Consider the following 17464-nt stretch of genomic DNA (forward strand, 5'->3'; position numbering starts at 1 on the left):
GATCATGTAGTTAAAAGTGAGGAATAGCATAACCCAACAATGTGCCCCTAAGATCAAGTACTTCAGTTAAATACTTTAGAGGCCTTTTATCTTTGGCAAACCCGGTCAAATGGGCAGATCAATCAACACACAAGAGAAGTTATCCTTACCCAGGGAGACCAGATTCCTGTAATTCTCTAGCATCACATCCTTGTGCAGGTTCCTCTGTGTAGGGTCCATCAATCTCCACTCCTCCAATGTGAAGTCTATAGCCACATCCTTAAATGTCACTGATTCCTAAAACAATTACACTGTGATCATTTAGAGACTATACAATTAGACTTGTTAGGCAGAATTATACATAAAAAACTGGGGAAGAGCCCCAGAAACCAGAATCACCAAATGATTATGTAGGTCAACCAGTTCATCCCTTATAGGATGTATCAATCTCTCCAGTGACAAGAACTTGAAGCCATAATATGCTGCCTATATAATCTTCAGAGTTTCATCTGATAGCAGAATTTCTTTTCAGACCAAGTCTGGCTTCCTATCAATTATAAATATTGGCTCCACTATATTATCTGGAGTCAAACAGCATGGTTTCCTCCTTCCCTAGAAAGTATTTAAAATATTTGATAACAAAGAGCAGTTTCTACCCAAATCATCTTTCTTCCTTAAAACCCTGGCTTATCTAAAATATCAATTTTCTTTCAGTTCTAATCTATAGACTATGACTTACTAAAAGATATATTTTATCATTTGTATTATGGATATAGAATACTATAAGCTTTCTCTTTGAAAAAGAAAAATAAAAAGTCAAGGAACTTTGGGGAAGTTCTTTGGTCAGGATATGTACACATATTAAAAAATGGAAGACTAGGCCATAAACATTTTTAATGGTTACCTACTGGAGAAAAGAGGGAGCAGAGAGGACTGGAATGAAGGCTAGACTCCTTTGGCTATTTGTTTTGTAGACTGGACTTTTGGACCATTTAAATACTTTATATTATAAATGAAATAAAAATTTAAAAAAAATCCCTAAAAATTAAGAGTAACATGAAACCAGGTGGTAGCATACTCATTCATTAGAAAGGAACTATTTTGAGTGATTTTAATAGAGTAATTTTTCTGTATATACCTCACAAGATACACCCTGAGAAAAATAACTGCAAAATAAAAACAAAACCAAAATATTTTCAGTAAATAATCATATTAATTATAGTGACAGACATGCTATTATGTACTGTTGTGTGTGTAGTGCTGGATAAAGCAAATCAGCATACTGATGCCATTGAGAACTAATACATTTGGCATGGGAGAAAGAAGACAGAAATGTACTATTGATAAGATTAGGTTAAAAACTCCATAGTTCTGAATTTGAATAGGAAGTATCACTAGAGATTCATGAAGCATTTTAAGGGGAAAAAAATATTTCCTAGCTTCAGCCACTGAAAAGGCCCAGAAACCATAACTAATAAGGTGGCATTATGCAAACCAGACTGTAGGCTCTAAATATTACTTCCGCCTAAAAGGAACCAGGGCCTAGAACACCCTGACACATCAAAAAGCAAGGAAGGTATCAAAGACTACTAGGGTCATATATAAGACACAGGAAACAACTTGAAGAGGCTTCCACTGGCGAATGATGTGACAATTTGAGCATCAATAAGGATAATAATTGCAATGGATTTAAAAAATATCTAATACAGTTATATTCATGATCCATTATTTTAAAAATCTCATCTATCATTTTTGGAGAATACCTGGAAACCGGTAAGTAAAGAGAAAGAATCAAACTTTCATCCTTTCTTACCTATGCAAAGTATACATAGTTTGTATTATAATCAAACATAATTAAGTAGTTGATGAGGGAAGGTTTCTCTTTATGGAAGTACTGTAGCTAATAAATGAAGAAGGAACAAAAGAATTAGAACATCACAATTTGCAACTTCTAATGAATTAAAGAACCATCAGCAGCTGCTAACATAAAAGAAAGGCCTCAGTTTGATGGTGTACGTCTTCTGGTGGTATATACCAGCAATATGAAATGACATTGCTGAAAATATTTTAAAAAATCAAAATCTCAGCCGGGTGCAGTAACTCATGTCTGTAATCCCAGCACTTTGTGAGGCCAAGACAGGAGGGTCATTTGAGCCCAGGAGTTCAAGACCAGTCTAGGCAACATAGGAAGACCCCATCTCTACAAAAAATAAAATAGAATAAATTAGCTGGACGTGGTGGTGCGTGCCTGTGGTCCCGACTACTTGGGAGGCTTATATGGGAGGAGCCCTTGAGCCCAGGAGGTCAACAAAGAGTCGCTGTTTAAAAAAAAATAAACAAAAAACATCAAACTCTGAATCTGATCAAGGATCTAACTAACAATTTAAAAGCAATACAGATAGGGGCAGAGGGGCATGTTAAATAATTCCATGGGGATGTAATCAGCAAAATCCATATCTTGTGAAATACTAAATTAATGCTGTCCAATAAAAATAAAAAGCAAGCCATATAGGTGATTTTATATTTTCTAGTAGCCACATTAAAAACAAAAAGAAACAAGTAAAATTAGTTTTAATAATGTTTTATTTAATCCAAATATATAAAATGTTATTTCAAAATGCATCAAAACAAAAACTCTTAATGAGATAGTTTACGTTATCTTATCATACTGTCTTTGAAATCTCGTGTGTGTTTTAAATTGACAGACCATCTCAATTCGCACTAGTCATGTTTCAGGTGGTCCAGTATCACATGTGGCTAGTGGCTTCTGTATTAGACAACATAGCTCTAAAGTACCAATAACCTGGTTTCTTTAATAAACAGTTACAAAGTGGTAAAAGAAAGAGGGGGAAACTTCTGCATTAAAAGTGACCTAAGAGGCATATTAACCTATTGGGAGCAAGTCCCCCAAAATCTGGCCATAAACTGGCCCCAAAACTGGCCATAAACAAAATCTCTGCAGCACTGTAACATGTTCATAATGGCCCTAACGCCTGCGCTGGAAGGTTGTGGGTTTACTGGAATGAGGGCAAGGAACATCTGGCCTGCCCAGGGTGGAAAACTGCTTAAAGGTGTTCTTAAGCCACAAACAACAGCATGAGCGATCTGTGCCTTCACGACAAACTCCTGCTGCAGTTAACTAACCCAATCTATTCCTTTAATTCAGACCATCCCTTCGTTTCCCATAAGGGATACTTTTAGTTAATTTAATATCTATAGAAACAACGCTAACGACTGGTTTGCTGTTAATAAATATGTGGGTAAATCTCTGTTCAGGGGTCTCAGCTCTGAAGGCTGTGAGACCCCTGATTTCCCACTTCACACCTCTATATTTCTGTGTGTGTGTCTTTAAACCCTCCAGCACTGCTGGGTTAGGGTCTCCCTGACCGAGCTGGTCTCCGCAAGTGGTGTCCATTCGTGGGGGCTCGAATCCAGGTCGAAGGGTCGCTGGAGCGATGGTTGGAATGGAAAAACTAAGCTGGAGGACACCCGAGTACTCTTAAAGCAATCCCCGTGGTGAGTAAGAAGGGGAGCTCAGAAGCGTCAGGGTAACAATAGGACAAGTGTGGGGTCTGGTTCGTTTCACCTGGGAACTTTTTCACACTGATGATGAGGAGGAAGGAGAGCATGGCAAAGTAACAGAAGAGGTTACAGAGCATGTTTATTTGCAGTTAAAGCTAAAGCGGCAAAGGAGGGAGAGGTTCATCCCTACCCTTCTGCACCCCTTCAACATTATTTTGAAGAAAAAGACCCTCCAGATCTTTCTTTTCTGGAGGACACTGGGTAAAAAGTAGTTGCCCCAGTGACTGTTTGAGCAGCACCTTGAGCAACTGCTCTTAGTTCTATTCAGGCAGGAATTCAGCAAGCTAGACGAGAGGGTGATTTAGAGGCTTGGCAATTCCCTGTTCGAATACACCCCCCAGATCAACAGGGAAATATTACAGTTACATTTGAGCCTTTCCCTTTTAAATTACTCAAAGAATTTCAATAAGCTATAAATCAGTATGTACCAGGTTCTCCTTTCGTATTGGGACTGTTAAAGAATGTTGCTGTTTCCAGTCAGATGATACCTACTGACTGGGACGCTCTTACTGGAGCTTGTCTAACTCTTGCTCTTACAATGTAAAGCAGCATTCTCCTGCTTACATTGTAAGAACATCTCCTGCTTACATTGTACATCTCCTGCTTACATTGTAAGAACTCCTGTTCTTACAATGTAAAACTCGGTAGGCAAATGAAGCTTACATTCAGGCTGCTCACAATGCCCAGGCCCAACCTCAAATTAATATAACTGCAGACCAACTTTTGGGGGTTGGCGGCTGGGCTGGCTGAGATGCACAAGTGGTCATGCAGGATGATGCCATAGAACAGCTTAGCAGAGTGTGCATTAGAGCTTGGGAAAAAATCACTTCAGGTGGAGAACAATACCCTTCCTTTAGTGCTATAAAACAGGGACCAAGAGAACTATACGTTGATTTCGCAGCTCAGTTACAGGAGTCTTTTAAAAAGATGATTGCAGATTTGGCTGCTCAGGATACAGCGTTGCAGTTACCTTACTAGCTTTCGACAATGCTAATCCTGATTGCCAGGCTGCTCTGCGACCTATCAGAGGGAAAGCACATGTAGTTGATTATATCAAGGACTGTGATGGTATCGGAGGTAATGTGCATAAAGCTACTCTGTTGGCACAGGCAATGGCAGGACCGAGAGTGGATAAAGGAAATACTCCATTTCCTGGAGCTTGTTTTAACTGTGGGAAGTATGGTCATACTAAAAAAGAATGTAGAAAAAATCAGCAAGTCAGGCTACCAGATAGGGGAAAAAAGAAAACTGCTGATCCTGAAATATGTCCAAAATGTGAAAAAGGAAAACACTGGGCTAATCAATGTCACTCTAAGTTTGATAAAGAAGGGAACTCGATTTTGGGAAATGCCATGAGGGGCCTGTCCTGGGTCCCCTTCTAAACCGGGGCATTTCCAGCTCAGGTCATTCCCTCACCCTTGTATAATGTCTGTCCTCCGCCACAGCTGGTGGTGCTACAGTAGATTTACGCTGCACAAAAGCTGTAAGCCTTCTGCCTGGGGAACACCCACAAAAGGTCCCAACAGGAGTCTGTGGACCCTTGCTGGGGGGACAAGAGGATTACTTTTAGGAAGGTCCAGTTTAAGTTTAAAAGGGGTACAAATACATACAGGAGTCATTGATTCAGATTACAATGGGGAAATTCAAATCGTTATAGCTACTTCTGTTCCCTGGAAAGCAGAGCCAGGAGAGCGTATAGCACAGCTCCTGATTGTGCCATATGTGGGAATGGGAAAAAGTAAAATTAAACAAGAGGATTTGGAAGCACAAATAAACAAGGCAAAGCAGCTTATTGGGTAAATCAAATTACTGATAAACGCCCTACCTGTGAAATAACTATTCAGGGAAAGAAATTTAAAGGTTTGGTAGATACAGAAGTGGACATTTCAATCATTTCTCTATAGCACTGGCCGTCTGCATGGCCAATTCAACCTGCTCAATTTAACATAGTTGGAGCTGGTACAGCCGCCGAAGTATATCAAAGTAATTATATTTTGCATTGTGAAGGGACTGATGGACAACCTGGGACTATTCAACCAATTATAACTTCTGTACCTATAAATTTATGGGGAAGAGATTTATTACACCAATGGGGAGTACAAGTTCTAATTCCAGAACAATTATATAGTCCTCAAAATCAACATATGATGCATGAAATGGGGTATGTCCCTGGTACGGGACTAGAAAAAAATTTTGCAACGTTTAAAAAGTTCTTGCCAAACATTAGGATATCATTTTTGATGGCAGCCATTGTTAAGCCTCCAGAACCTATACCTTTAAAATGGTTAACAGATAAGCCAATTTGGATAGAACAAAGGCCGCTAAGTAAAGAGAAACTAGAGGCTTTAGAGAAATTAGTTACTGAACAACTAGAAAATGGGCACATAGCTCCAACATTTTCCCTTTGGAATTCTCCAGTTTTCGTAATTAAGAAAAAAATCAGGTAAATGGAGAATGTTAACTGATTTAAGAGCCATCAATTCAGTTATACAACCTATGGGAGCATTACAGCCAGGATTGCCTTCTCCTGCTATAATTCCAAAAAAGTTGGCCTTTAATAGTCACAGATTTAAAAGACTGTTTTCTTTACTATCCCTTTAGCTGAGCAAGACTGTAAAGCAACGAAGTAAACAACCTGCAGTTAAGCAAACCTAAAATGGTTAACAGATAAGCCAATTTGGATAGAACAAAGGCCGCTAAGTAAAGAGAAACTAGAGGCTTTAGAGAAATTAGTTACTGAACAACTAGAAAATGGGCACATAGCTCCAACATTTTCCCTTTGGAATTCTCCAGTTTTCGTAATTAAGAAAAAAATCAGGTAAATGGAGAATGTTAACTGATTTAAGAGCCATCAATTCAGTTATACAACCTATGGGAGCATTACAGCCAGGATTGCCTTCTCCTGCTATAATTCCAAAAAGTTGGCCTTTAATAGTCACAGATTTAAAAGACTGTTTTCTTTACTATCCCTTTAGCTGAGCAAGACTGTAAATGGTTTGCATTTACAATTCCTGAAGTAAACAACCTGCAGCCTGCTAAGCATTTTCATTGTTTTGCAGATGGGTCTAGTAATGGTAAAGCTTCTTATTTGGGCTCAAAAAGTAAAGTGTTTCAGATGCCCTATACTTCAGGTCAAAAAGTAGAGCTTGTAGCTGTAATTGAGGTATTGACTGCTTTTGATATGCCTATTAATGTGATTTCTGATTCTTCATACGTGGTTCATTCCCCACAGTTAACTGAAAATGCTCAGTTATGATTTCAAACAGATGAACAACTGATGACTTTATTTACCCAGTTACAAACAGCAGTTAGGAGTAGAATGCACCCTTGTTACATGGCTCACATCAGGGCTCATACACCTCTTCCAGGACCTTTGACTGAAGGGAATCAAATGGCTGACCACCTAGTTGCTAATGCAATATCTAATTCTAGACACTTTCACAATTTAACCCGTGTAAATGCCTCTAGTCTCAAATGAAGATACAGCATTACCTGGAAAGAAGCTAAAGCTATTATCCAGCGATGCCCAACTTGCCAAATGGTATATTCCTCATCTTTTATAGGAGGAGTTAATCCTCAAGGACTGGAACCTAACTCTCTTTGGCAAATGGATGTCACACATGTTCCCTCGTTTGGGAGACTAGCTTACGTACATGTATGTGTGGACAATTTTTCTTACTTTGTCTGGGCTACATGCCAATGAGGAGAGTCTTCTGCCTGTGTTAAACTTCACCTTTTGCAGTGTTTTGAGGTGATGGGCATTCCAGCTTCTATTAAAACAGATAATGCCCCAGGCTATACTAGCCAAGCTCTAGCTACATTTTTCTCTATGTGGAATATTAAACACATTACTGGTATCCCACACAATTCTCAAGGACAAGCCATAGTGGAAAGAAAGAATCTGTCCCTTAAATAGCAGTTGCAAAGGCAGAAAGGGGGAGACAGACAATACAGAACCCCACAAATGCAACTGAATCTAGCATTATTAACTTTAAATTTGTTGAGCCTGCCCAAAGGCCAGATATTATCAGCAGCTGAACAGCATCTACAGAAACCAGCTGCAAAGACAGAAGCAAAACTATTGGTTTGATGGAGAGATCCAATAACAAAAAGTTGGGAAATAGGTAAAATAATAACTTGGGGTAGAGGTTATGCTTGTGTTTCTCCAGGCCAAAATCAACAGCTGATTTGGATACCATCAAGACACCTGACACCTTATTACAAGCCAGATGCCGAGGAAAAGACTCTGGGAGGATCCCGAGGACCCCCCCCGCTGCAGCCATGTCGAGGCTGATGCTGAGGAGGACCCCAACTGTCATGTCACCTGTCAAACACAGCCACCCACCTGGGGACAGATGAAGAAGCTGTCATAGATGGTGGAAGAAAACCTGAGGAAAGCGGGACAACCAGTCACAATGAATAATTTAATGGTAGCTATGATAGTGGTTATCACCACTGCCATGAGTATTCCCTCAATAAGGGCTGACACAGAGAACCATTATACTTATTGGGCATATTTATCAATCTTGGCTGGCAATAATGCCTGGATGTAATCACTCTATGACACAGTTTACACATGTTTTCTGATCTCAGTATTCACCATAACAAATCTGCTCAAAAAGTTGGGAAATAGGTAAAATAATAACTTGGGGTAGAGGTTATGCTTGTGTTTCTCCAGGCCAAAATCAACAGCTGATTTGGATACCATCAAGACACCTGACACCTTATTACAAGCCAGATGCCGAGGAAAAGACTCTGGGAGGATCCCGAGGACCCCCCCCGCTGCAGCCATGTCGAGGCTGATGCTGAGGAGGACCCCAACTGTCATGTCACCTGTCAAACACAGCCACCCACCTGGGGACAGATGAAGAAGCTGTCATAGATGGTGGAAGAAAACCTGAGGAAAGCGGGACAACCAGTCACAATGAATAATTTAATGGTAGCTATGATAGTGGTTATCACCACTGCCATGAGTATTCCCTCAATAAGGGCTGACACAGAGAACCATTATACTTATTGGGCATATTTATCAATCTTGGCTGGCAATAATGCCTGGATGTAATCACTCTATGACACAGTTACACATGTTTTCTGATCTCAGTATTCACCATAACAAATCTGCTCCTATAATTGAGGCATACCACCCTCAAAAACCTATTTGTAAACAGGATTGGACCGAGTTAGAAAAAATGAACGTACTTGTTTAGGAAGATTGCATTGCAGAACAGGCAGAGGTGCTGTACAATGATTCCTATGGAATCATTATTAATTGGTCCCCTAAGGGGATGTTTAGCTTGAATTGCACCTCTCAGTCTGCATGCCACGGCCACACTATGTTCAGATGATCTGAACAAAATGGTCAGATAGTAGAAATGATAAGAATTATGGCAAGAGTTCCTATGATCTGGAATCATGGTGGTATAGTAGCACCTCAACCTCAAATGATATGGCCCATTGTAGGATCTAAACATAAGGATTTGTGGAAACTATTAAATGCTCTTAGTAAGATCAAAATTTGGGAAAGAATAAAAAAGCATCTAGAAGGACACTCTACAAACTTGTTTTTGGATACAGAAAAATTAAAAGAACAAATATTTAAAGCATCCCAAGCACACCTGACCTTAATGCCAGGAACTGGAGTGCTTAAAGGAGCTGCAGACAAATTAACAGCTAGTACCCCATTAAAATGGATAAAAACACTTGGAAGCTCTGTAATTTCAGTGATGATTGTTTTTGTAACCTGTGTTGTTTGTCTTTGTATAGTCGGCAGATGTGGATCCTGACTCCTGCAAGAAGTAGCTCACCGTGACAAAGCTGCCCTTGTTTGTATCTCTTTGCAAATCAAAGAAGGGGGACATGTTGGGAGCAAGCCCCCCAAAATCTGGCCATAAACTGGCCACAAAACTGGCCATAAACAAAATCTCTGCAACACTGTAACATGTTCATACCAGCCCTAACGCCCGCGCTGGAAGGTTGTGGGTTTACTAGAACGAGGGCAAGGAACACCTGGCCTGCCCAGGGGGGAAAACCACTTAAAGGCATTCTTAAGCCACAAACAATAGCATGAGTAATCGGTGCCTTAAGGACAAGCTCCTGCTGCAGTTAACTTGCCCAGCCTATTCCTTTAATTTGGCCCATCCCTTCATTTCCCATAAGGGATACTTTTAGTTAATTTAATATCTATAGAAACAATGATAATGACTGGTTTGTTGTTAATAAATATGTGGGTAAATCTCTGTTTGGGGCTCTCAGCTGTGAAGGCCGTGAGACCCTTGATTTCCCACTTCACACCTCTATATTTGTGTGTGTGTGTCTTTAATTCCTCTAGCGCCGCTGGGTTAGGGTCTCCCCAGCTGAACTGGTCTCGGCATTAACCAATTACACCATACGAATCAACTGGGGAGACAAATACCAAATGAGTATTTGGTGAAACAAAGGTTCAGTGTTCATTTTTTTAGCTGTAATAATAGTAATATTATATAACACTAAGAATTTTAAAAATTGTCAGAGATATATAATAAAATAGATTAAATAATATAATGCTTTGTATTTGTATCAAAATAATTAGTGAGAGAAGGGTTACAGATGAAATGTGATTGTTCATGGGTTAACTGGTTAAGACGGCAATAGGTTAAAGGGATTCAAACTACTCCCCACTTCTGTGACTATAATGCTTATCAAGTATCAGAGACTGCTCTAGGGGCTTATAATGTATTGAATGAATCATCACAATAAGGAAGGTGCTATTTACAAATAAGGAGAGTGAGGCACAGAGATGTTAGGTGTCTTGCCCAAGGTCAAAGAAGCAGAAGAGTCTAGATTCAAATCCAAGCAGTCTGTATTGAGAATTCCAGCTTGTAACCTTGTTATCATTCTGATCTATGGTCTAGTAAACTAAGAGCCCTGAGTAGCTGACTACTCAGGCAAAGAAGTCAACTTAGATCATATCTGGCTAAGGTCTGTTCTAGATCAGAAGAAAGATTTCCTCTGGGGTGTTTTACTACCACTTAGATATGTATGCTTGTCATACATGTCTTATGTATACATATCCCTTTGGCGTTTTCAACCTTTAGGTTTTTGAAGCATGTTTTAGATAATACTGCTAATAATAAAACATGGCAAATGTAGGAGATGATGAGTTCATAAACTTTATTGCTAATCACTTGACATGTGTGTAATTCAAACTGTAACCAATATACTGGGTTTTGTTTTCTTTTTCCACCAAGAACTCAGCCCCAGGAAAAACCTGAAAAGGCCCTCATCTCTCATCTATGGTTCACCTTGAGGCTCTGTACAAGCAAGAAGTGACTAAGGCGGAGTTGTAACCTGCCTGCCTAAGAGGAAAATGTATGCCCAACACATACAAAGATCCCTCTGGCAGTTGCTGAAGACTTACTGGTTTAAGGCATAAAGAAATCTGTCTAATCATTAACTAATCACCATGTTAACCAAGCAGATATTTTAGTGGCTATACATGATAAAGAATACAGACTTTACAGATTGGTTCAGGAAAGTTTCTAAACAAAAATAGCAGCAGTGCCACCAACAACTGCAACAACAAACCCTAAAGAGGGGAGAATCTGATTTCCAGAGTTACCACATTATATTATTTAAAATAACTAACTGGTTTTCAACAAAAAATTATTAAAACACACAAAGAAACATGAAAGCATGGACCCACACACAGTAAAAAATAAAGCATCAATGGAAACTACCTCCAAGGAAGTCAAGATGTTGTACTTATTAAACACAGACATTAAGCCTGCTATTATAAGTATGTTCAAAGGCCTAAATAAAACCATGTATAAAGATTTAAAAGAAATTATGAGAATGATATTTCACTAAATGGAAATTTTGGAGTTGAAAAGTATAATTGAAATAAGTGTATCAGTAAAACATAACAAATTTAAACATATACTCACCTAACAAAACAGTCCCATAATATAGGAAGCAAAAATGTATAAAATTGAAGGGGCAAAGAGATAATTCAACAGTAGTAGCCGGACAAAGTGAAAGCAGTGCTCAGAGGGAAATTTACAGCTATAAAATGTCTACAATTTAAAAAGAAGAAATCAATAACCTAAAGTTATACCTTAAGGCGCTAGAGAAGGAAGAGTGAACTAAATTTTTTAGAAAGCAGAAGGAAGGAAATAATAAATATTAGAATGGAGATAAAATAGAGAACAGAAAAACAGCAGAGGAAATAAAAAAGGCAAAAGTTGGTTATTTGGAAAGATTAAAAAATGGCAAACCATTAGCTAGAGGGACTAAGAAAAAAAGAGAGAAGACACAGATTACTAAAATCAGAATGAAAAAGAAGACATCTCTACTGACCTTAAAGAAATAAGAGGATTATAAAGGAACACTATGAACAATGGTATGTGAACTTAGATGAACCGGACAAATTCTTAGAAAAGCATTAACTACCAAAACTGACTCAGTGTAACAGGAAATCTGGATAGATCCATAACAAGTAAAACTTCCCACAGAGAAAAGCCTGGGTTCAAATGGCTTCATGTGAATTATACCAAATATTTCAAGAAGAATTAATACCCATCCTTCACTAACTCTTCCAAAAAATGGAAGGGAACAATTCCAAACCCACTTTATGAGACCAATATTACCTAAACTAGACAAAGACATCAGATGAACACTACAGACCAGTATCCTTATGAATACAGACACAAAATTCTCAACAAAATACTAACAAAGTGGGTTCAGCAACAAATAAAATGCAGCATATACTACAGCCACATGGAAATTATCTTAGGAATAGAAGGTTTTGTATTTTATGTAATACAAAAAATCAATCAATAGAATAAAGAACAACTGCACAATCATCTTAATAGATTCAAAAATGCATTTGACATAATTCAACAAACTAAAAATAGAAGCAAACATCATCAACCCGATAAAGACTCTCTGTGAAAAACTACATCTAACATCATACTTAATGGTAAACAGCTGAATAGCTGAATGTGATCATAAACAGGACAACAATGTCCCTTCTCACTTTTCTTTTTCTTTTTTTTTTTTTTTGGATACAGGATCTTGCTTATCACCCAGGTTGAGTACAGTGGTGCAATTTCGGTTCACTGCAACCTCCACCCCGCCAGTTCAAGGGATCCTCCCATCTCAGCCTCCCAAGTAGCTGGGATTACAGGTTTGCACCACCACGCCTGGCTAATTTTTGTATTTTTTAGTAGAGTCGGGGTTTTACAATGTTGGCCAGGCTGGTCTCAAACTCCTGTCCTCAAGTGAGCCACCCACCTTAGGCTCCCAAAGTGCTGGGATTACAGGCATGGGCCACCATGTCCAGCCATTCCTTCTCACTTCTATTCAACATTATATTCTACATTTTTGCAAGGGAAATTAGAAAAGGAAAAGAAATACAAAGTATCCAGATAGGAAAGGACAAAGCAAATTTCTATTTGCAAATGATACAATCTCTCTATATAGTTAATGTTATCTTGCATATAAAAAACCCTAAGAAATCCAGGCATATACACACATAATTTAGTTCTATTAGAACTAATAAGCTAGTTCAGCAAGATTCAGGATACAAGATCTATATGTGTGTGTGTAAGTCAATTATTTGCATACACTACCAATAACTATTTCAAAAAGAAATTAAGAAAAAAAATCATTTATAACAGCAAAAATAAGAAAACAGGAATGAAGTTAACAAAAGATGTTTAAAATATGCACACTGAAAACTATAAAACTACAAAACTGAAAGAAACTAAAGAATACATAAATAAATGGGAGGACAACCCATGTTGAAGTATGGAAGACTTAATCTTGCTAATATAGCATTACTCTCCAAATTGATCAACAGATTCAACACAAGACTTACGTAAATTCCATCTGGCTTGTTTTTTTCTGAAATGGAAAAGCTGATCCTAAAATTCATTTGGAAATGAATTTGTTTTTCAAAACAATATTGAAAAAGAAGAAAGCTGAGGCACTCACACCTCCTAATTTCAAAACTTACTTCAAAGATACTTTCAAAACTTACTTCAAAGCTATAGTGCTCAAGACAGTATGGTACTGACATTAGGATAGACATTTCCATCAATGGAATAGGACTGACATTCTAGGAATAAATCCCTCCTATAATGGTCAGTTGGTTTTCAATAAGGGTACTAAGACAATGAGTAGAGAATAGTCTTTTCAACAAACAGTGCTGAGACAACTGAATATTCACATGCCAAAGAATGAAGCTGAATCTCTACCTCAGACCATAAACAAAACTTAACTCAAAATGGACTATAAACCTAAATGTAAGCAGTAAAACTATAAAACTGTAAGAACAAAAGAGGAACATCTCCATGACCTTTGATTTGGCAATGAATTATTAGATATGACACCAAAAGCACAATAGACAAAAGACAAGAACAGATCATTTGTACTTCATCAAAATTAAAAACTTCTGTGCTTCCAGGGACATCATTAAAAACTCAAAAAGGCAACCAAAGAATGTGAGAAAATATTTACAAATCATTTATCTGAAAAGGAATGTGTGTTTACATGTAAACAAATAACCCAAATAAAAAATGGTCGAAGGCTTTGAATAGACATTTCTCCAAAGGAGATATACAAATGGCCAATAAGTATGCTCAAAAGAAGATGCTCAAAGTCCTTAGTAATTCGGAAAATAAAATCCATAAGATACAGTAAGATACCACTTCACACCCAATGAGATGTCTATAATAAAAAAAGCCAGACAATATTAAGTGTTGTTGAGCAATTGCAACACTCATACATTGCTGGTGGGGATGTAATATGGCGCAGCTGCTTTGGAAAGCAATCTGACAGTTCCCCAAATGGTTTAACATAGAATTATCATATGATCCAGCAAAATTCCAACCCTACGTATATACCAAGAGAAATGAAAACATATGCTCACACAAAAACATATACACAAATGTATTAGCATCATTATTAATTGCCCCAAAGTAGAAACAACTCAAATGCTCATCAACTGACAAATGGATAAGCAGTATGTGCTATATCCATACAACTGGAATACTATTTGGCCACAAAAAGGAATACAGTACTGACACAAGCTATAACACACATAAGCCTTGAAAACATTATGCTAAAATGAAAGAAGACAGTCTCAAAGGACCATATATTATATCATTCCACTTATATGAAATGTCCAGAATAGGCAAATCTATAGAGATGAAAACATTAGTGGTTGTCAGAGGCTATAAGGTGGGGGAATTGAGTACTGCTAGTGGGTATGGGGCTTCTTTTTGAGGGTGATGGAATGTTCTGGAATTCCACACAGTGATGGTTATCTGGGGATATATTTAAAAACCACTGAAATGAATACTTTATGAATTATATGAATTACAACTTAGTAAAACTATCATTAAAAATACTGCCAGAGGGGTGGTTCCAAGATGGCCGAATAGGAACAGTTCCAGTCTACAGCTCTCAGCATCAGCAGCGCAGAAGACAGGTGATTTCTGCATTTCCAACTGAGGTACTGGGTTCATCTCACTAGGGCTTGTCAGACAGTGGGTGAGGGTCAGTGGGTGCAGCCCAACAAGTGTAAGCCGAAGCAGGGCGAGGCATCACCTCACCTGGGAAGTGCAAGGGGTCAGGGAATACCCTTTCCTACCCAAGGGAAGCTGTGACAGATGGCACCTGGAAAATCGGGTCATTCTCACCCTAATACTGTGCTTTTCCAACGGTCTTAGCAAATGGCACACCAGGAGATTATATCCCGCACCTGGCTTGGAGGGTCCCACACCCACGGAGCCTCGCTCATTGCTAGCACAGCAGTCTGAGACTGAACTGCAAGGCGGTAGCAAGGATGGGGGAGGGGTGCCCGCCATTGCTGAGGCTTGAGTAGGTAAACAAAGTGGCCAGGAAGCTTGAACTGGGTGGAGCCCACCACAGCTCAAGGAGGCCTGCCTGCTTCTGTAGACTCCACCTCTGGTGGCAGGGCATAGCTGAACAAAAGGCTGCAGAAACCTCTGCAGACTTAAATGTCCCTGACTGACAGGTTTGAAGAGAGTAGTGGTTCTCCCAGCACGGAGTTTGAGATCTGAGAATGGACAGACTGCCTCCTCAAGTGGGTCCCTGACCCCCGAGTAGCCTAACTGGGAGGCAACCCCCAGTAGGGGCAGACTGACACCCCCCACGGCCAGGTACCCCTCTGAGATGAAGCTTCCAGAGGAACGATCAGGCAGCAACATCTGCTGTTTAGCAATATTCGCTGTTCTGCAGCCTCCACTGCCTGATACCCAGGCAAACAGGGTCTGGAGTGCACCTCCAGCAAACTCCAACAGACCTGCAGCTGAGGGTCCTGACTGTTGGAAGGAAAACTAACAAACAGAAAGGACATCCACACCAAAATCCCATCTGTACATCACCATCATCAAAGACCAAAGGTAGATAAAACCACAAAGATGGGGGAAAAAACAGAGCAGAAAAGTTGAAAATTCTAAAAATCAGAGCACCTCTCCCCCTCCAAAGGAACACAGCTCCTTGCCAGCAATGGAACAAAGCTGGACAGAGAATGACTTTGACGAGTTGAAAGAAGAAGCCTTCAGAAAATCAAGCTTCTCCAAGCTAAAGGAGGAAGTTTGAACCCATCGCAAAGAAGCTAAAAACCTTGAAAAAAGATTAGACGAAAGGCTAACTAGAATAACCAGTGTAGAGAAGTCCTTAAATGACCTGATGGAGCTGAAAACCATGGCACGAGAACTATGTAACAAATGCACAAGCTTCATTTGCCAATTCGATCACGTGTAAGAAAGGATATCAGTGATTGAAGATGAAATGAATGAAATGAAGCAAGAAGTTTAGAGAAAAAAGAGTAAAAAGAAACGAACAAAGCCTCTAAGAAATATGGGACTATGTGAAAAGATCAAATCTACGTCCGATTGGTGTACCTGAAAGTAATGGGGATAATGGAATCAAATTGGAAAACACTCTGCAGGATATTATCTAGGAGAACTTCCCCAACCTAGCAAGGAAGGCCAACATTCAAATTCAGGAAATACAGAGAACGTCACAAAGATACTCCTCGAGAAGAGCAACTCCAAGACACATAATTGTCAGATTCACCAAAGTTGAAATGAACTAAAAAACGTTAAGGGCAGCCAGAGAGAAAGGTCGGGTTACCCACAAAGGGAAGCCCATCAGATTAACAGCGGATCTCTCGGCAGAAACTCTACAAGCCAGAAGAGAGTGGGGGCCAATATTCGACATTCTTAAAGAAAAGACTTTTCAACCAAGAATTTCATATCCAGCCAAACTAAGCTTCAGTAAGTGAAGGAGAAATAAAATCCATTACAGACAAGCAAATGCTGAAAGATTTTGTCAGCACCAGGCCTGCTCTACAAGAGCTCCTGAAGGAAGCACTAAACATGGAAAGGAACAACCGGTACCAGCCACTGAAAAACATGCCAAACTGTAAAGACCATCGATGCTAGGAAGAAACTGCATCAACTGATGAGCAAAATAACCAACTAACATCATAATGACAGGATCAAATTCACACATAACAATATTAACCTTAAATGTAAATGGGCTAAATGCTCCAATTAAAAGACACAGACTGGCAAATTGGATAAAGAGTCAAGCTTCATCAGTGTGCTGTATTCAGGAGACCCATCTCACGTGCAGAGACACACATAGGCTCAAAATAAAGGGATGGAGGAAGATCTACCAAGCAAATGGAAAACAAAAAAAGGCGGAGGTTGCAATCCTAGTTTCTGATAAAACAGACTTTAAACCAACAAAGATCAAAAGAGACAAAGAAGGCCATTACATAATGGTAAAGGGATCAATTCAATAAGAAGAGCTGACTATCCTAAATATATATGCACCCAATACAGGAGCACCCAGATTCATAAAGCAAGTCCTTAGAGACCTACAAAGA

The 17464-nt window shown here is 39.1% G+C and overlaps 2 protein-coding genes across 9 annotated transcripts in view; both read right to left on the reverse strand.

Moving 5' to 3' along the window:
• The window catches only part of LOC126938793 (zinc finger protein 624), a 165664-nt gene that overhangs the window by 135873 nt on the left and 12327 nt on the right, over positions 1–17464 (reverse strand). The window contains exon 1 of one of the 5 annotated variants that reach the window (XM_050763401.1): positions 4706–5030. The exons of 2 other annotated variants lie outside the window; for them this stretch is intronic. The gene's annotated coding sequence lies outside the window, so the exon portion shown is untranslated. Of the gene's footprint in view, positions 1–321; positions 548–2782; positions 5031–17464 lie in introns of those variants that run through there. 2 more of the 5 variants (XM_050763402.1, XM_050763403.1) reach the window with 2 other exon arrangements.
• The window catches only part of LOC126938789 (zinc finger protein 624-like), a 64586-nt gene that overhangs the window by 17180 nt on the left and 29942 nt on the right, over positions 1–17464 (reverse strand). For all 4 annotated transcript variants that reach the window (XM_050763386.1, XM_050763383.1, XM_050763382.1 and 1 more), the window contains one exon: positions 150–276. In XM_050763386.1, coding sequence (XP_050619343.1) covers positions 150–276 — 127 coding nt within the window. The remainder of the gene's footprint in view (positions 1–149; positions 277–17464) is intronic.

This window comes from Macaca thibetana, chromosome 16 (genome assembly GCF_024542745.1).
Source record: "Macaca thibetana thibetana isolate TM-01 chromosome 16, ASM2454274v1, whole genome shotgun sequence".
Classification (NCBI taxonomy): Eukaryota; Metazoa; Chordata; class Mammalia; order Primates; family Cercopithecidae; genus Macaca; species Macaca thibetana.